The sequence below is a fragment of the Pantherophis guttatus genome, chromosome 1 (genome assembly GCF_059756535.1).
Source record: "Pantherophis guttatus breed Tessera chromosome 1, ASM5975653v1, whole genome shotgun sequence".
Taxonomy (NCBI): domain Eukaryota; kingdom Metazoa; phylum Chordata; class Lepidosauria; order Squamata; family Colubridae; genus Pantherophis; species Pantherophis guttatus.
The window spans coordinates 269,694,251-269,715,457 of NC_142063.1; the positions used below are offsets into that span (position 1 = coordinate 269,694,251).

At 39.5% G+C, this 21,207-nt stretch overlaps 1 protein-coding gene across 8 annotated transcripts in view; it reads left to right on the forward strand.

Annotated features, from left to right (window-relative positions):
* Positions 1-448: 448 nt before the first annotated feature.
* Positions 449-21,207, forward strand: part of MAP3K4 (mitogen-activated protein kinase kinase kinase 4) — a 94,615-nt gene continuing 73,856 nt past the window's right edge. For 4 of the 8 annotated variants that reach the window (XM_087887724.1, XM_087887751.1, XM_087887733.1 and 1 more), the window contains exon 1: positions 449-1,024. Coding sequence is in view for 4 of the 8 variants with exons in the window: in XM_087887712.1 (XP_087743838.1) it covers positions 11,958-11,965 (8 nt within the window). In the remaining 4 variants the exon portion in view is untranslated. Of the gene's footprint in view, positions 1,025-11,863; positions 11,966-21,207 lie in introns of all 8 variants that reach the window. The other 4 variants (XM_087887712.1, XM_087887738.1, XM_087887741.1 and 1 more) reach the window with 2 other exon arrangements.

Consider the following 21,207-nt stretch of genomic DNA (forward strand, 5'->3'; position numbering starts at 1 on the left):
CACGAGTGCATGAGTGACTGTGCGGAGGTCATCATGGTCCAGGTAGGGGCGCAACTGGCGCACCAGACGAATTGTGCAAATTAAACACGGTTGTTGAGCTAATCTGGGTTCTCCATTGACTTTGCTTGTCAGAAGGTTGCAAAATGACTCCTGAACACTGCAACTAGGAGTCGTAACTAGGAGTCAGTTGCCAAGCATCTGACTGTAAATCACGTGACCACGGAGATGCTGCAATGGTCATAAATGGGAAAAAGGATCACAAGTCACTCTTTTCAGTGCAGATGTAACTTCGAACGGTCACTAAATGAACTGTTGTAAGTCGAGGACCACCTGTACTTAGATCCGACCTCACAATTATTTTATTTTTATTTTTTTGCAACAGGGCTGCGCTTTGAAGAGCTCCCAAAAGAGGGCAGCCTTCTCTAAGCGCCCGTTGGCCTCTTTTCCCAAAAATCACCTCAGCGGCGGAGATGCTAGGATTTGGAGAAGGCTCTCCCTCGGGGCCGCGCCTTCTCCAACGCCGTCTCACGCTGGCAACCCGACTGCTCGGTCGCCTCCTTTCCGCCAAAACAAGAAGCGGAAGGAAAAGGCAAGAGCCCCAAACTGGCCGCGGCTTTCCCCCCGCCCTGGAAGACGCGAGGTAGGAGGTGCAGAATTGCGCAACCCTTTGGCTGAGCCGGAGAAGCCGCTGCCTTCCGACCGAGGCCGCGTGGGAACATCGCGGGCGACTTTTCTCCATTGTTCTCCGGTCTTTCCCGAGCGGGAAGACTATGGGTGTAAAGCCAGCGAGGCAGCGGGTTTCCAGCAGCTCTTCTGATCCTCGGTGGAAAACTGGATGATTACTGGATGCAATTTAAGCGTATTTACTTTCGTCATCATCCCTCTGTAATTGGTTTCTTGGGAAGAAGCGGCTCGCCAACAAAAGTTTTAATAGTCCGGGGATCCTCGCCGTCCCGTAAAGACTTGGGCTGCCATCCTAAACGCGTTGGACCCCCGCCGGATTGTTGCAACTTTTTCGAGGAAGGTAGGCAAAGGTGATCTGGCTGCTTGAAATGTAGGCAGCAATCCTGTAGGCGTGGAGACACCTCATTGCGTCCAGTGGCACATTCCTGTATGTATATATGTATATATATATGTTTTCGTAGATTTTCACGGGTAACAGAAGTTAAAAACGATCAAGAAGTAATGCAAAGTAAGAAAAATGAAAGAGACAAGGAAAAAGTCGCAAAAAGGCAAATTAGAAATCACTTTGGATTTCCTTTACAGCAGGTATAATTTACAAATACGAAACTACCTCTAACTCTATGGTTACAAAAGCACTCTTTTTTTTCCTATTTATTTTTTGTCTCATCATCAAAACTGCATGTCCTCAATTCATTTCTTTCCCCTTGTATCTACCTACTTCCAAGGAAGAGGGCTCCTTGCTCTGTCCATCAGCCATGCCACCTTTCTTGGCATTATTGTTTTTCCTTTCTTTTTTGGGGGGGTGGTGGAATTCGTGTGTTAGGGAATAGGGAAGGGTTCACAGGTGAAAGGGAATATCTTTCAGGCCAATTGCCAGGTAAAAGCTTTTTCTGGCATACCCTCACCATCATGTACTTGTCACTTTGTGCCATGACCCGTCAGTGTGTCCTTATGGTGGCCCTTGGCAACAGAATAGTTTCTGCATTGTGGGAAAACCTTTGTTTTAATAGGTAATGAATGTATCAGCCCTTAAATACAGAAAGGGCATAGCAACAGCTTCAATTTGATTTTCCAGAAATATGTTATCTGTAAAGCTGCTCATATATATATTTGGCAATGTACAAATTGCCTTGTATCTATTCTTCTCTGCCTGGCTGAAAGGTCTGAATTGTTATGGGTGGCAGGCTTTTCCTACCATAGCTGGGATATGTTAGTATTTGAAATCGGAAGCATTTGCACGTCAAACATGTTGCTGAACTAAAACCCTTCCATAACCGTTTTGAGTAAGTATGCTGTGAATTTAGCCCAAACCTAGGTGCCTTTTTTCTGGGAGTTCCTCGGGTTTATTTTAAGGTAATTTGCCCCAAAAGTAGAGTTGATTTTTTTCCCCGGGTAGTACTTGCACTTTAAAGATAAATTGTCTTAGATTTGCTGAAGATTTGGTGCTATTTTTCTTTGGCTGATGAGCATCTTAAAATCAAGCTTGACTTCCTTTTGTGTACATATAACATGCCTAAGCAGTATTGTAGAGCAGGGGTGTCAAACTCACGTCATCACGGCGGTGTCACGTGATGTATCTGGACTTTTTTCCCCTTCACTAAACCGGGCGTGGGTGTGGCCAGCATGTGACGCATCCGGCCCGTGGGCCTTGAGTTTGACAGCCCTGGTGTAGAGCCTGACCTGTGGTTTTTTTCATAAAGATAATTGAATGGAGTTTAGTTTCTAAGTATCTGCCGGATTATAGTCTGGTCCCATCAATACTTTTTTCAGTAAAGTTCCACTTTTTTCAATAAAACTTGCTTCTTGGTAAATGGGAATCTCCATAGGATTGAAACTGTACTGTGCACGGTTTTAGATGTTGCAGAATGTATATCTTATTTTAAACACAGAGACAGTTGGTTAAGGATAGGATGTTACTAGTAGTCAGTTCTACGATATAGATGTTATCAGTAAAGTTAAATTACCTTTACATAAACACATATTTACATGTCCAGATTAGATTGCTAGGTGCCTGGATTACTTTGAGAACAAAGGAAGGCTGGGCTGTGTATTTGGTATTAAATCTTGTTTGGCACTTGGAAGAAGTGATAGGTAATTGTTAAGACTGCATGACTGATGAGTGTGGACCATTATGCGTTTTATACCTAGGCTTCCTGCATTTAATTCTATTTATCACATTTGTAACCATCCAACTACTGAGTTTCTAGAAGATGCACGTTTTAAATTGGATGTCTTCTAATCCACATGTCATTCTTGTTATGCTCTGCCTTTACATTGCAAAGATAATTTGCTGTGGCTGGCTGTGATCATTTGCTGCAGCTAGTAGGATCTCGTATATCACTCAAGAGTTCTTAGGGAAGGGTCAAAAAGTCATCTACAGCTGGCAGGAGGTCTTGAAGATTGATCTCCTGGCATACTCAAAAGCCTACTCTTCATGTTTGTTACTCCAGCATCATATGGTTTAACCTAATTGGACAAGATCTGTGTATATGTGCTGGATTCAAAGATCATGCTAAACTGTGGTTTGTTTTAACCATGGTTTGATGAAAAAGTCCAGTTTATATATACTGCTCCATGATAAACTATGGTTCACAAACCATGCTAAGCCCAAACCAACAGTCTACTTAACAGTTCAGCATGAAATCAGCTACTGCTGCAACCATGGAGGAACTATGTTCATATATTCAGGAACTATGCTTGCCCTTTTGTAATAACACATCCAAATTTGCTGAAAAATTGTGGTTAATTCATATCCTGGAACGCCACATTAAGTGGAGCAATATTCACTTCGGGTGGGTTAGTAGGTGTTTCTGCAGAAAGCTGCCATTTACCATAACTCAGGTATGTATGAATTTTACGTAAAAGTTGTTGAATAATTTTCTAAAGCAGCCTAATTATGGACTAGATACAGTAGCTGGATCTGTACAATGTTCTAAGTCAACTCATACTTTAGTATGATTTAGTGTGATGGCTTCTTCAACAAACCATAGTTGGCAAATAAATGTATTAAATTCCTGGTGACCAAGTTCTCAACCTCTGAGGAAAAGTTGAAAGTGTTAAATGAAATTAGCTAGAAGAAACAGATGGTTTGATAAGCTTGTTCCGCTGAAGATAACACAACATTTGTTTTTCCTACGTTTAGTGCCCAAGCCAATTTGGTGAGAGAAAGCTTGATCTGTTGAGTTTCTGTCTTATTTTGGCACAAATATACAGATGCAAATATACAGATGCAAAGTTCTGCAGGATTTGCTCTTACAGCTAATTTGCTATATAACTTAGGGGGCTGAGGTTAATGAGTAAATTAACATATCTTGTACTATATAGCATGTGAGAAAGATAAACTATGGCAATGAAATAGTACTGATTTAAAAAAAAAAAACCAACTAGCCAGAACATAATGGGGTTTTTTTTGTTTTTCTTAAAATTTGATTTATATGCCACCCTTCTCCGGAGACTCAGGGTGGCTTACAATGCGTTAAGCAATAGCCTTCATACTTTTGTGTATTTATACAAAGTCAGCTTATTGCCCCCACAAACTGGGTCCTCAGAATTAAAAGGAAAATAAAAATCTATATGTAGACTTACACTTTTGTCCCATGAAATAAATATGAAGCAATCATTGGACGTGTAAAAGTGCAATCCTCCACATATTTGCTCCGAAGCAAGTACAGTATGTTATCAGGATGTAAATGAATAAAGGCTTTCTTGATCTGAGCTGAATTCCTGGTGACATTCATGTTGGTTTCTCAGCTGCAATACGGAAAATGTTCCATTCATTGCAAATTAGATGTCCTTCATCACATGAACTTAAAACTATTTCCCATTCTTTCCCCAAATAGCTGACATTTTATTTTACTCAGTGGAAAGAACCCTGGGTTCTTTGTAGAAGGTGGGAAAATGCAAACCAGAGAAATTGGACTTTAAGACCACAAGACTGACTTCCTCTCTCTTGCAGGAATCCAGATGTAATGTTTTTGAAAAGGTTTTTTAAAAAATATCCTCCTCTCTCCTCTCTGCCTGTTTTCAAGCATCATAATTATGGCTAAACAATACAGTATTGACCCTTTTGAAGATTATTGGATACTTCTCAAAGTGGGATAAACCACAAAGAAGTCACCCTTTTATTCTTGCAGATTTCCAAATTGCAGTCTCATTTAATCTCTTTGTGGATGTATACTCTGTTAAATACAAGAAGAGAACAAGATAAAGGATCTGTGTCTATAATTAAGCTTATTGTACAAGCTCATGCCTGTTATGAAACCGCTAGTCCTTGGTTTTTTAGTCTTCATCCTGTTTTTGACTACAGAACTGTGCCTCCTATAACTCCTTCCCCTTTCTCTAATTCTCCCGACATCTGGAACTGCTTTTTTCTCCATGTTGTTTGGTTCTTGTGTTGTTTAGTTCTTTTCCATTTTTATAAAAGCTGTGTTAGTTCCCTTAGTAATTGAGCAAAGGCTCACAGATACAAGAAGCCTAAAATTCCACATCTTAACACAAATATGTCCAGTAGAATATCCTAAGAAACAAAGCATAAATGAAATATTAATATATACATATGCTGTTTCTATGCAGTCTAATTTTATCAGCACTTCTACAAGATTTGTAGATTGACTACAGGAAAAAAACCAAGCCTCTTCTTCAATTCGGATGTCATTTTGTAGCAGACTAATTAAAAATCCTGATTGCTGTTTACAGCCCCATTCCCTGAATATGAAGTTGGTAATGAGGAGCAGCTTCTTGCCTGGGTTTGGTGTTATTAAAATTTCTGCTTGTGTTTTTGTGATGGTACCAAAGTGCCGCTAAAATTAAACTTGCCTTTTGCTTCTGCCCAATTTCTCCCCTTATTTTCAACTATTGTATTCTGTGATTTCTGAAGTTTCAGGATATTGATTTTCAAAATGGAATCCTTCTGAGTTCACTTGAACCCAACTTATTACCTTAATATGTGGGTTCTTGTTGCCTAATGTTGCACAAAAATATTGAATATAATCTTTTTCCCTACTTCAGATCATATTTATGTTTAAGTTGTCAGCATTAAAATGATTACAATATGAACCTCGAGAACTGAGGTTTGGAAACACAGACATGCTTGTTTATATTCATGGGATTTGGGAATTGGATTAATAACACATTTGGCATGTAGAGCATGCAACTGGATTCATAGTATACTGCACTTGGTATGTAGAGTTCAAGCACCCTTTCCATTCCATGTTAAGTGAGAAATTTTCAGTGAGATAGATAGGCCTGCAGCATAGGATTTCATTCAACATTAGTCTTCAATCATACAGGGGAAGATCTTGGTACTTAGACCCAGCAGAGAAACCTACCTATTATGGAGCTAGCATTTGTGAGTCATCATGTCAGTGGTGCCCTTGAAACAAATGCTCTTTAAATTACTTTTGTAAGCCTTCTAGAATCTCTGAGAGTGAGTTGGGCGGCTGTATAAATGTTCTTAAATAAATAAACTCTGCACAGTTGTTCCTGAGTCCTGTTCCACCTCTTATGTGGCGCAGTGGTTAGAATGCATTATTGCAGGCTACTTCTGCTGACTGCTGGCTGCCTGCAGTTCAGCAGTTCGATTCTTACCGGCTCAAGATTGTCTAAGCCTTCCATCCTTCTGAGGTCGGTAAAATGAGGACTCAGATTGTTGGGGGCAATATGCTGACTCTGTAAACTGCTTAGAGAGTGCTGTAAAGCACTGTGAAGTTGTATATAAGTGCTATTGCTATGTACCCACTCCAGGTAACGAACAGATGAACCTGTCTTATACAACATTGGACAATTTAGCTCAGGTTCCCCCTGACCCCACCTCTCATCCACCTCATATTAATGTTCTCCATCAGTGGTCAGGTTGGGTATTGGTGACAGGAGCTATAGAGTCCGTGGTGGTCTTTTGAGTTTGGTTGGTTGGTTGCAGACATTTCATTACCCAAATGAAATGCACTATGCGTGTGCATTTCCTGAGAAAAGAAAAAAAAAAGTCTAAAGCTAAGAACTAAATCTAATAAATAAACTGAACTGAAAAGTAATGCTCTGAAACTAAAAAATAATAATATCCAAGCAATGCACACAATATGGTAAAGCTATTCATGAAACAATATGAAGTTTAGACAATTAGTTTCCTTTAAGACATTATATTGTATTGTTATAGTCCTTTTGATGTTTACATTTTAGAAAAGAGAAAAATGTTTAAAATATACAGGATAGTTATAGTTATTTTCAGGTGGCTCAAACAATAACACATCGATCACTTGAATTTGCTTTTACTTGTGATTATTTATACAGGTAGTCCCTGACTTATGACCATAATTGAGCTCAAAACTTCTGTTGCTAAGTGAAATAGTTGTTAAATGAGTTTTGCCCCATTTTATGACCTTTCCTGCCACAGTTGTTAAGTGAATCACTGCAGTTGTTTAAGCTAGTAACATGTTTGTTAAGTGAGTCTGGCTTCCCCATTGACTTTGGTTTGCCAGAAGTTTGCAAAATGTGATCACGAGAGCCCCGGATACTGCAACCGTCATAAATATGACCCAGTTGCCAAGGGTCCAAATTTTGATCATGTGACCATGAGGATATTGCAATGGTTGTAGGTGTGAAAACGATCATAAGTCACTTTTTTCAGTACCATTGTAACTGAACAGTCACTAAATGAATGATTATCATTCGAGAACTACTTGTATACTTTGATACATAACAATCCCCACCATTGTTTCCCTGTGAGATGCCAGTGATTGAAGAATAGTTTTGACAGCTTTCTCTGCCCTGATACTCTTCAGGTATATTGCTATTGTAACACCAAGAACTCCCAACCAGCATAACTCTCTGTTACAGTCCCAAAACAACTGGAAAATTCCAGATAGGTGCAGGCTAAGCTAGAAATATGGGAAATCTGTCAGGGAGGGAAGAGGATACACCAGTTGTTAATGTTATGGCAATACAACTGCATGAGTTGTTCTTTTCTTATGTAGGTTGCCTCTTTGGTGTTTGCATGAGTCATTTCTCCAGACTTGCCTTCTTCCAGTCAGGAGGCATGCCCAGATCAGTGATTCATCCCAACATGTTGGAGGTAAGAACATGGGAAGCTGAATTGAGTTGTTCAGGCAAACTGTCTATTTAATCCATAATTTGTTTTCTCTGACTGACAGAAGCTTTTTGCATTAACTGTCAACTATTTGGAGGAAAAAGTAAAGAGTAGGTGTATCTCCCCAAATTTCACCATTGTTGAGGGTCTTGGATTGTTTGCTTGACACAATAATTCATCTTGCTCTAAGTAGAAAAATGCATATGTTCCTTTTGCCTTCATTCCTTGCATACAGAGCCTGTCAGTTACTTTGGATACTAGATTCTTTTTGTTTGGTTTATATTTTGGACAGGGAAGAGAACTTCTAAGAAATCTGATGTAATGTTATAGACCTCTGTCTGTGATTATGTATTCCCACATAATTTCTTTTGAGAAAGAGAGAGGTAGGGATTGCATAAAGACAAGGTTTGTTTAACTGGTGTTTGTTGAATAAACTGTGACTGGCTGTAATCACACATTAGGTTAAACCATAAATTTTGGTTAACAGAGCACAAAATGGCTGGGTTCACCCAAACCAGTCTCTCTTTCCCCACCCCGTCTCTCTCATACAGCCACCCATCTCCCCAAGGCCAACTCTAGGGAGCACACAACAAAATAGTTTACAATAGAATAGAATATTAGTGGCTTATGGTTGAACTAGGGTTGAATTCTTAGTGCTCTCTGAGTTTGGTTATTTGCTTGCAGACCTTACATTACCCAACTAGATAACATCATCAGTGCTAGTGAGTGTGGAGTTTGCTCCCTGTTTATATACAGTCGTCAATGTTGATGGAAGTGTGGTTTTTCTCCTTAGTAGTTCCTTGATTGGGATATTGTTTTCTGCTTGATGGTCTAAGCTACAATATAGCTTAATATGTGAATCCAGTTGTACTTGTAACTACTTTTTATTTAATATAAATAATAGGGGCTGGAGTATTTAGAAAGTATTGCCCTTATTGTATTTGTTTTCCTTTCTTTAATAAAGGGGCAAGGAACATATACCGGTCATTAAAAAAAGAGCTTGATCTTCAAGTTGGTACCTATTTAACTGGAAGCCTAACTCTTAACTCTGAGTTGGTGGCTTTTTAGAAATGAAATAAACTTGCCCTGCATGTGATGCCTTTTGCCCAAAAAAGGAATAAAGCAAAGCAAGGAAATGAGGGAGCAAAGTGTGTGTCTGGATGTGACTCTAGTTGATAGGAGGAAACATTCTGATCAATCCATGTTTTGTATCTATGACAGCCATTTTATGAATGGGCAGGTTTCCTTCCATAAGCTATTTTATGAAAGCACCACAACTTGATCCCAAAATATCAAATATTCCCATCACCCGAGAAAGGTCTGAAGCCCTAGTGGAAGCTTCTAGTGCTCCAGATTTCTCTTATTTATAAACACATTTCCTTCAGCTTTTAAAACTCGTTCAAAAATGTACTATTATGATAAGTTCTACTGCTTCTAGAGTTGGACTAGAAAGATACAATCATATTAGCGTCCTGGGAAATAGAGTTGAACAGAGGTGAAGAGAAGCTGGTCTGCAAAGCAGGAAGACTAAATTTAAATCCTATCCCAATCCACATGGAAGCTTTGGTAGCTTCTGCCTCTAAGGTTGGAAGGATCAAAAAAAGGGGCAGATTCAGATCCTTTCTAGTAGTCCCCAAACATCTGCTTAACTAGTTGCGATTTGAGGGAAATTCTACATGGAACCAAAGACAGAATAAGCTCCCCCCCTCCCTTCTATTTCAGCAGTACAAGCCCAATAAGACTCTGAATGTGGTGGCACCTCCGTTTTTCAGCTGCCGACCAAATCACTTAAGTCCAAGTGAAGTCAGTGGTATTTCAGTAGCAAAATTGTGACCAGGGCTTCAGCCTTTGAGTGGAATTGGGTTCCTCGAAGTCTACATTTCCTAGAAGAAAAGTTAGAATGCTTATGCCCTAAATAAAATATGGAATTTTAGACTTTGTATAATCTTTTCAATTTATATAGATTTTAATCAGATTTTAAGGAATTTGGAAAAAAATATAATTTCTGTTCTGTTGTTTCGAGCTGAGCAGTTTCTCATAAAGAGGTTGATCCAAAGGTTAGAGCAGCTAAACTTAGACTGACTCTATCTTAAAATCCCTAATTAGGGAGTTGGATGATAAATAGTTGCATGACCTCATGCAGCCATGAAATAGTTATGTAACTTTGGCACAGAACTTTGCAACCAATCATATCTAATGCCTATTATAGACAGGTTTGTCAGCAATCTTTTTCTCAGTGCTAGAAGGATAACACTGGTCCTCTTTAAAATGGTTGTTGAACCCAAGTGAGTATGAATGATGAGTGAGTGATGAATGTACATGGAGACTCCTCAAGAGTTTGGTGAGATTTTCCAGAATAATTAGACAAGCTTCTTTTAAATTGGGGTTTCTGTCACTACCATTCTCTCAACTGATTTAATTTTATTGCTCATTTATATACAGGCAGATTATTACTGATATTATCTGCCTTTCCACTAAATGTCCATGATGATTTATAAAATTGTTAAAATGTATTCTTTTTTTAAAAAGAGGAAATTAAAATAAGTTTATCTTTCTCAGACTCTGAAATCAGTTTTATTTGTTTTTGAGGGATAATGAGTGGTTTAGATAGTTTACTCATGCTACGTATCATTCTGGGATCTCAGTTGGAAAGTTTGAAGCTTTGTTTCAAGAACTTCAGTTTTTCTGAATTGGCTTCTTCATTGTAGTGATTGTATTTTTGAAATCAGCTTTGATGGCCTGAGGTATAGGAAGAACAGTAGTTTTATGAAGTCAGTCCTCAGATGAAAGAAATTAGTGTCTTCACTGGCTTTTATGACTGAGATCCACAAAGCTTCATTTTAGCTCCAATCTTGCTTAACTTCCTTTGGAAATGATTGCCTAGATTTGATCTTCAATGATGTAAGGATGCTGGTAATAAAAGGCGAGAGAGGCATGTTTAGGTACATGGGTCCAACAAATTCTTGTCCTCTCTTGTCAGAAAAGACAAGAAAAAACAGAATCTACTATCTTCTTTTAGTAAATTTGGTAATGGTTAATTGTGAGAAGACAGGACTTCTTTATTCTTATTGTGTATCTGTCTTTTCTCAATAGGGAAATGGTGCCTAGTTCACTGTTGTGCCCTTGAGGAAAGGAAAGATATTGAGCTTAAACTAAAAAAGGAGAGGGTAAGAGAGATTTTTGCTAATTTAAGATAACTTGGGTCTCCGAGCCAGAGAGATTTCAACCCAGGATATTGAATGAACTAGCAGGCGTGATTATAGAATTGCTGACAGAAATTGTTGAGAACGTGTTAGTTTGGCAAAGACCCAGAAGGTTGGGGAAGAGCAAATGTTGTCCCCATTTTCAAGAAAGGAAAATATAGACCCACAGTTTGATATCCATACTGGGCAAGATCCTCAAACAGATTATTAAAAAGCATTTGTGAGCTCTTGTGTAGGCATGCTTCAATTAACAGAAGACAGTCTGGGTTTCTCATAAACAAATATTGCCAGACTTAGCTTCACCTCTTTATTTGTTAAGTACAGTAATTTAATAGAGCATGAAATCCATGGACACAATGCATCTAGATCTCAGTAAAGCCTTTGACAGTCTTTCGCAAAATTATTTGTTAATAAAATGAGAAAATAAGGGCTAGAGAGAAGATTCAGAAAGATCCAAACAGGTTGGAACAGTGTGCTGAAATGAAAAGGAGACCTTGTTGACCATAAATTAAACATGAGCCAATGGTGTAAAGCATCAGCTGCCAGGAAGACAAGTACTATTGCAGGATATATTAATAGAAGCATAATGTCCAGATCATGGAAGAAATTGTTCAATTCAATTGCTCAGTTTCTGCCCTTATCAGTCCCTATTTGAAATATTTTGCCCAATTCTGGGCACCACAATTTAAAAATAGCCATGATAAATTAGAACAAGTTCAGAAAAGGGCAGTCAAAATGGTAAAGGATCTTGAAAATAAATCTTAGGAGAAATAGTGAAAGAATCTGAGGATGTTTAACTTACAGAAAGGACTAAGGGATGATATGATAGTAGTCTTCAAATACCTGAAGGATTACCACACAGATGAGGTAGTGGATTTATTCTCTATTGCCCTAGAAGCTGAACCAGAGACCAGAAAGGAGTTTCAGGCTAGATATCAGGAGGAACTTCCTGCCTCTACAAGCTGTTAACCAGTTGGACACACTGACACATGAAGTGGTGAGTTCTCCTTCATTGGAGGTTTTCAATCTATTATAGCTTTATATTGTTTATGTCTTATATTAAATATATTGTAAGCCACCTAGAGTCTAGTTAGAATGAGGTGGTGTATTCATTGCAAATAAATGAATAAAGATGTTGTAGTGCAGGGGTGGAGAACGATGGCCCTTTTATGAGTTGTGGACTTCAACTCCCATGCTGGCTCAGGAATTCTGGGAGTTGAAGTCCACAAGTTATAAAGGGGCCATCGTTTCCCACTCCTGCTCTAGTGGATCCTGCATAGAGCAGAAGATAACCGCCGAGATTCCTTCCGACTCTCTAGGATTCCACAGTACTTCTATTACTCACTCTCTCATTTCTGAGTCTAGACATTTGGTGGACATCCTACATTAGTATACTAGGATCATTGGAGAGACTAAAAATCCAAACTTAGATTTAATTCAATTTACTAAATGTTCTCTTGGGATTTATAGTCAAGCTGGGAATGAATTTTCAGTTTGTTGTGGCTTCAATTTGCACTTCTCCCTAAATAAAAGGTTTACAGAGTGGAAATGTGCCAGTGTCTAGCTTTGCACTTGCATAACCATGTAGCAGCAATTTCCCATTACTTTTGCATAAATTCAGTTACAGTGTTGACTATTTTCCTGGTAAAACAGAGGTTGCCGTGGTAACTTCTTACTTAAAACGACTTAAATACATTCTCTGTACAGATGCATTGGAAAAAAGCTGATATTCTTGGTGGGAGCTTCTTGTGAACTTCAATTGATGCAAAATGAAGATTTGTATCTTCACAACACTAAATCTTTTTGGATGACCTTTTGAATTTAGGCAGCTTTCTCATAGCAATTTTGTGCTAATGGCAGGAAACTATTCTGCCCCAGGAGTTGTTTCCTTTCTCAATTTTTAATAGAAAGTCTGTCAAGGCAGAAGGGTTTGCTCCATCTTTTTGCTCTCACTGAAAACTTCTTTCTTCTCTTTTAATCATCTTCAGTGCTGTGAAACCACTCTGTGCAATTAAGAAGGTAGACAAACTCTCCCTATCACAGATTTTAGCACGGTTGCCTGACTACCAACACCCACTAATGGCTTGAGCTGACAGTGGAATTAATCTGTGATTTAAGACATCGTGTTATGGTGCTGAATAATCTTATAGCTGTACTGCACAGCCTGCTTATCATGATTTATAACATTCAAATCAAAGACAAAATATTTTGGTAGTCTCTTATGTTTTTTCCCCTAGACATTTATTGCATATTTGTTCTTTCTTGGAATTTGTCAAGGGATCTGGAGTTCCTAATCTTCCACATAGAATCTTTCCAACTTTTTTCATGCCCCAGCAATGAAAAATGAGGGATGCTAAACAGAAAAATTAAAGTATCTCTTCCGTAAATTTGGACAGTCATCTTCTGAAAACACTCCTCATATCCCTTCCTGTTACTCCCTTGTGCTGATTTTGACCTTAATAAGCTCACAGTGGTTATCAAATCAGTATGTCAGGGTCTGAGGAGGGGCGCAGGTCAGCAGATAGATTGTGTGAATACAAAAATAAAAGCAAAGTGTACTGTTGTAGATGAACATGCAGGTCCTTTTAATAGAAAGAAACCCTAGCCACTTTCAGCAGTTCATAAATCGACTGGCAAATACTGTGATAAATAACTCTTGTTAAATGAATTATTACAGTGGTGAAATCTAAAATTTGTTACTACCGGTTCTGTGGGCGTGGCTTGGTGGGGGGGGATAATGTGACTGGGTGGGCGTGGTCAATTTTTTTCCCCTTTTAAAACCATTTTTTCTACAACCTCTTTGGTGAAGAGGTTGTAAAAAAATGCTTTCAAAAGACTCTGACAATCCCAGCTGAGTTGCCTGATCAGCAGAGGCTTTTTTTTCTTTTAAATGCCTCTGACGATCAGGCAACTCAGCTTGGATTGTCAGAGGCTTTTAAAAGAAAAAAGGGTTTTTTTCTTTTAAATGCCTTTGACGATCCAAGCTGAGTTGCCTGATCCAGCAAAGGCTTTTTTTCTTTTAAAAGCCTTTGAGGATCCCAGCTGAGCCGCACAATCATCAGAGGCTTTTTTTTTTACTTTTAAAAGCATTTTTTCAGCCGAAGAGGTTGTAGAAAAAATGCTTTTAAAAGTAAAAAAAGAAGCCTCTGATGATTGTGCGGCTCAGCTGGGCATGGGAGGGGGGGGCAGGGATTTTTGCTACTGGTTCTCCGAACCATCTGCCTCCATCGCTACCTGATCGGATGATCCGGTCCGAATCGGGAACATTTCACCCCTGAATTAGTCACAGTGGGTGGAGCTTTATCTTTTCTTGATATGCCGCCCTGTGCTGAAGCTAGTGTGAGCTAGGGGTGTGGTATTTGGATTCAAACGTTTCTTCAGGCACGAACCTTATGGAGGATCTAGGACCAATTACAAGTAGTCCGTGGCTTACCATCACAATTGAGATTTCTATTGCTAAGCAAAGCGGTTGTTAAGTGACTTTGGCCTATTTAACAATCTTTCTGGCCACAGTTGTTAAGTGAATCATGGCAATAGTTATATTAATAACACAGTTGTTAAATGATTCTACCTTCCCCATTGACTTGGCTTGTCAGAAGGTCACAAAAGGTGATCACATGACCCCGGACACTGCAACCATCATAAATATGCCAGTTGCCAAGCAACCGAATTTTGATCACTTGACCATGGAGATGCTGCAATAATTGTAAGTGTGAAAAACAGTTATGTTACTTTTTTCAGTGCCAATGTAACTTCGAATGGTTACTAAACGAATGTAAGTCGAGAACTACCTGTACTGCTAAACATATGTGACACATTTGATATGCTTCATGAATACAACAGTCATGTATGAAACTTGGCATCTCAAACTACCTGGAAGTCTTGCCCTTCTGCTATGCATGTTACCCTCAGGTATATAGATATATTTGTTATATATACATACTACCACACTAATTCTCCTGGAATAAGTGACAGTATGCAAAAAAAGCATAGAAAGTGAGCAAAATAAATTAAAGGGAGGAGAGAACAGAAAAGGAATTCTGTTTATATTTAAAAAGGTAAAGGTTCCCCTCGCAAATATGTGCTAGTTGTTCCCGACTCTAGGGGGCGGTGCTCATCTCCGTTTCAAAGCCGAAGAGCCAGCACTGTCTGAAGATGTCTCCTTGGTCATGTGGCCGGCATGACTAAACACCAAAGGCGCACGGAATGCTGTTACCGTCTCACCAAAGGTGGTCCCTATTTTTCTAGTTGCATTTTTTACGTGCTTTAGAACTGCTAGGTTGGCAGAAGCTGGGATAAGTAACGGGAGCTCACCCCGTTATGCGGCACTAGGGATTCGAACTGCTGAACTGCCGACCTTTCGATCCACAAGCTCAGTGTCTTACCGCGTCCGCTTTATATTTAGTTTACACTAAAATCTTTCCATATTTTACTGTCTTTATTTCTCCCTTGCCATCTTTTGTTCTTTAAAATTGTAACTTTTTTGTGGATCTCGTCAATATTTGTTTGCCTGTCTGTCTGTCTGTCTATCTACCTATCTACCTACCTACCTACCTTTCTCCATCCATTGATCCATCTATTTTTTTCTTCCCCTTTCTCTCAACTCATACATACACACACATACAGACACAGAGGCATTCAATCCTAAAAACTTTTTTAAGGTCTTGTCAGGAAAGCTTTGGAATCAGATCTTTGGTATTTATAGCATAACATTTACATGACTTTATCTGCCAATAAAAATTAGAAACAGCTATTATATAAGAAGGCAAGATGTACTATAATTTGTAATAGCTTTTCAAGACAGGAAGTAGAGACAAATTCTTCAGCTGGCAGAAGCAAGAGAGAATGAAGCTCAAGAATTCTCTGACCTTATGGTACCATGTTTTAAAGTCTCCCAGAATAGCAATGACTTAATAGAACCCAGATTTGATATGGAGAGAGAATAAGGTGAAGGTGCTAAGACAAAAATATCCTTTCTGTCAAAGGTTTTTCTTGGTGCCTGATGTAGGCTCAGAGTTAAAATTTTGCAGGTATGGCAACAGTAGCTTTCAGGAAAGAATGTGTTACAGCAGAAATCCCTAATTGAAGAAAGATGTATTTATTCATTTAGAATTATTTAGAAAATGTGGCTGCACAGTTTAAACAAATAACTGCAGGTGATTAATAAATAGTATACAAGGGAAGACCACATTGTACAATATAGAAAGAACTATTAAAAATAATAACACAGGTTGTCCTTGACTTACAACCATTCATTTGTAAGTGTTACAACAGCATTGAAAAAAGTGACTTAATGACCAGTTCTTGCATTTACATCCCCATAGTCATATGATCAAAATTTGGGCACTTGGCAACCGGTATTTATTTACAATGGATGCAGAGTCCAGGACCACGTGATCTTTATTTGCCACCTTCCCAGCAGGCTTCCAACAAGCAAAAGTCAATGGGGGAAGCTGGATTCACTTAATGACCATGTGATTCATATAACAACTGCAGTGATTTGCTTAACAACTGTGGCAAAAAAGTAATAAAACCAGGTACGACTCACTAAGTCGTAACAATTGTGAAACTTTTTTATGACTTTGCAGCGGCCATTAAGCAAACCCATTGTTTGCTATAGTGCAGTTTTGCCAGAAACCAGAAGTTAGTGCTGGTTTTTGACGAGACCTTTGTAAAACACAGTCGTGTGACCAGGGGACACTGCAGCCAGCCATAAATGCAGCCATGTTGCTGAATGTCCGAAGTGGGGGTCATGTGACTGTGATGGGGGTGTGGCTATCAGAACTTTGGATCCGGGTCATAGCTCTGCTTTTTCAGGTAAATCATAACTGAGTGGTCATAAACTGAGGACTACTTGTATATGATATTGTTTCATAGAATGGACCTGCAGAATGTCTATCTTGCTGGATCTGGTAGGATGGACAAGAGTACAGTTAGTCCTTGACTTGCATCCATTCGTGTAGTGACCATTCAAAGTTACAATGGCAAGGAAAAGTGACTTATGACTGGCTTTCATACTTTAGGACTGTTGCATCATCCTCATGGTCACGTGATCAAAATTCAAATGCTTAGCAACTGGTTCATATTTTATGACAGTTGCAGTGTCCTGAGGTCATCTTTTGCGACCTGACAAGCAAAGTCCATGGGGAAGGCAGATTCACTTAACAACCATGTTACTAACTTAACAACTGCAGTGATTCACTGCAGTTCACTGAATTGTAGCAACGAAGTTCGTAAAATGAGGCAAAATTCACTTAATTGTCACACTTAACAACATAAACTTTTGGGCTCAATTGTGGCCATTAAGTTGAGGACTACCTGTATTGAGAAGAGGAGGTAACCTGGCCGTGTGCCATGTGGGTAATAACAAGCACGTAGAATTGTACCTGGAAGGCTACTGGAAGCCAGGGCAGCTGGATGGAGGTGTCACATGGGTGAACCTTGACCAATGGTGTGTATGCCACTACATTCTGGACCAGCTGAAGAAGCTTCTGAATGGTTTTTAGGGCATTCGCACGTAGAGTCCATTGCTGAAGGCCAAATGGGAAGTGACTAAGGCATCATATATTGTTAAATGATTTTAATGATAGGCTAATTTATTTTAATTGTATTAGGTTTTATGTCATATTCTGTAGTTTGCATTTTGTTTTATCGTTGTAAAATGCTTGGTAGGTTTGGAAAAGCAGAAAAGAGGGGTATCTATTTAATAATAAATAAATACATTGAGGCGGCAGTTTATGGTATTCCAGATATTTCTGGACTGCAATTTCCATACTTCTTAACCTAGTTGCCATGCTGATTGAACTTGAGAAGAGTCAAAGGCCAACGGTACCCTGAGGGCAACTCATTAGCTGTCCCTGCTGATTACATACACACACAGAGGGCCTGCCACCAAAACCAATTTGAACTGTTGCTATCTGGTCAGAGAACATTGTGTGACACTGAGCATAGTCAGTCCTTGTGCTTGCTTGCCTTTTTAAGAAAAAAATGAATAGTGCCATTTGAACTGTTTTAAAACATTCATTGGATGTATTATCTTAACTATTCCACTAAGAAGTCAAAATAATACATTCATTTCAAAAATTGAAGAAAGAGCTGGGACCTCACAACAAAACAACACATCAGTCACTAGTGTCTATGGAGATCCTCAGTTATCCAGGTCATGGTTGTCCCTAAAATGCTTTTCAAAAGGCAAACGGACTTTGATTTTTTTTTTCTTTAAAGACATTTCACTTTTCATCCAAGAAGCTTCTTCAGTTCTTGACTGAAGGGTGGAGGATGGAAGGATTTATATTTCTTGTAGTCATCTGGAAAACTTGAAGGTTTATCTGTGCCCTCAGGGTCACCTGAATAGTGCAAATGGGTGTGGAATCTTCTTGGAACTGCGGAAAGGACTGTGTTGTAAACAGGAGATAGGAGGAGTCGTATCCCTCCCCCTCTGTTGAGAGCGGGTTGTTAGTGCTACCCGTGTTGAGATAATTGAAAAAAGAAAGGATACCTTCACAAGTCTGCATGTGATGTTTGTGGTATTCCTAGATCAGTCCCACTTCTATGAGGTCTCCCAATATAGTATCTGCTAGGCAGGCAAGCCACTTTGGTTCCAGTTGAGGTACAGTTCAAGATGAAGGAAACTCATGGAGAACAAGGAAACTCACTTTCAATTTCTTCTGAGTTTAAGAATGGGCCTGTTTTCTACTGGTGGGAAACACTGACCCCAGTGGTTAAGTCACTGTTGCATTGTTTTTCTCTTCTGCTATTTTAATACTGTACTCTGAGCAGACATATATGGTGCTTAGACTGCATTGCAGTTAACTGTGATGACAAAATATCTTTTAAATGCCAAACAAAATACTGTTAAATGGTTCAATGCCATTGTCAACCTCCAATATGGTGGCGGCTGAGAGTGCCTGTGCGTCGTCTTGGGGTCGCCACACATGGGGAGAGGGAAAAAGTCCTGTCACTCAAGAGGCCCTGTCACGAAAGGGATGGTGCTGAGGAACTCACGGGGAGAGGGTGCACGGTGGAGCAATGGGACCCGAATCTAGCCCGAGATGTCAGAGCAGCGACGGCTAAGGCATGAACACTGAAGGCACAAAGGGTGATTGCTGGTGTTCCAGAACACCTGGAGAGGAGCGGGAAGCTCCGGCCCTTCATAATCAGCTGGAAGGCTGATAGTATTGATTTAGACTCACTTCGTGCCGAGATTCTGTGCCGGAATAAAGGGGTGTTACTCTGCTTGCTGTGTGGTGTCCTAATTCCGTGAGGCTCAGAGCTCAGAACCGTGACAGCCATTTCTTTGCAGTGTCTTAGGCAACTGGAGGCAGCATTGATTGTCCCATCTGTTTTTGAGGCCAGCTGTGGGGAACATGACTGTGGGTTGGCTTGAAACTGTTTCTCAGAATGGTGGCAGAATGGATGAGACCAAAAGCAGGATTTTTTTTTCCTCAGGTAGTCCTTTGATTTATGGCCACAATTAAGCCCAAAGTTTCTCTTGCTAAGTGAAACATTTGTTAAGTGAACATTACCCTATTTTACGACCTTTCTTGCCACAGTTGTTAAGTGAATCATTTCAGTTGTTCAGTTAGTAATATCATTAAGTGAAACTGGATTCCCCATTGACTGCTTGTCAGAAGGTCGCAAACGGTGATCACCTGACCCAAGGACACTGCAACAGTCATAAATGAGTTGGTTGCCAAGCATTTGAATTTTGATCATGGGACCATGGGGATGCTGCAATGGTCAAGTGTGAAAAATTGTCATACGTCACTTTTTTCAGTGCCGTTGCAACTTTGAATGGTCACTAAAAATGAACTGTTTTAACTCGAGGATTGTATTTTTGATGGCTGTGGCTCTGGCCAGAGTCGAGGACTACCTGTATTCAATTGTGTCCAATTCGCAGAGATTTTCTAGAGAAGTCCCTGCAGTTTTCATGGTGAGATTTTTCAGAAGTGGTTTGCTATTTCCTCCTTCCTAAGGCTGAGAGAAAGTGATTGGCCCAATCACCTGGCTGGCTTAGTGCCCAAGGTGAAACTAGAACTCATGGCTTCCCAGTTTCTAGCCTACACCAAACTGAAAAGATAGGAATATCTATTATGAGCTGTGGTGGTGCAGTGATTAGAGTGCAGTACTGCAGGCTACTTCTGCTGATCACCGGCTGCCAGCAGTTTGGCAGATCGAATCTCACCAGGCTCAAGGTTGACTCAGCCTTCCATCCTTCTGAGGTTGGTAAAATGAGGACCCAGATTGTTGGGGGCAATATGCTGACTCTGCAAACCACTTAGAGAGGGCTGTAAAGCACTTATGAAGCAGTATAGTGCTCTTGCTATTCTTAATGTTAAAAAAGATGAGAATTTTAGTAATCAAAGTGCAACCAGTCTGTTACAAATTAAAGAGCATGTCCGTTATCTCTTTTTTGTTCTCCCAATACACAATCGGCTTGTGTTATTGTTGTTATGTTGATTCATCCGGTTTAATCACTGTTGGTCTTTTGGGGATTCCCCACAACCACCCTTTTACTTTTTTCTGACATATTTTTGTACTTCTGAAAGCAGTGGGTGATCCTCCTACTCCACCCCTTTTTGCTGCTTTGCATTGCTTCAGTAGAGCTTCCTGCGAAATCCTACCTCAAGTGATTTTGGGTCAGTCACTTTGCTTCCAGGGTTGTTGCTGTGGGGAAAATTAAAAGGAGGAAGAGTACTTATACTACCTTAAGCTGATGACGGAAAGACGGGATATTCTTCTTAAAAAATTCATTAAAATGAAATAGAATAATCTGTGAATTGACATAGTGACTAGAATATTGATCATAAATCATGGTTCGCTTAGTTGAAATCCATGTTTACCTTTTAAGCTTTTTGAATAACCCAACTACCATTTATTTTCCCTAAATTCAATTTACACACACCCATTTTGCTCATTTGTCTAACCCTGTAGTTCTTTCTAAGAAAATTTGATGGCTTTTAAAATGTCAGCACTGCTTTATTATGTTTGCGTACAGCAGTAATTGTTTGCCTATTTGTTTTTAGATACCAAACTAACACACGACATAGATTTTTTCCAAAATAACTATGTGTTGACCTATAACAACATTGCACTTTATTTTATAATTAACTGCTGGCACAGAGAAGTACATTGAAGCTCACTGCACAACTGTTTCATAATGACACATTAGGAAGGCATGAAATGTTGGTGGCTGATACAGTGTTTGAACCTTGGCAGAAAACAGGCATACCATCTGAT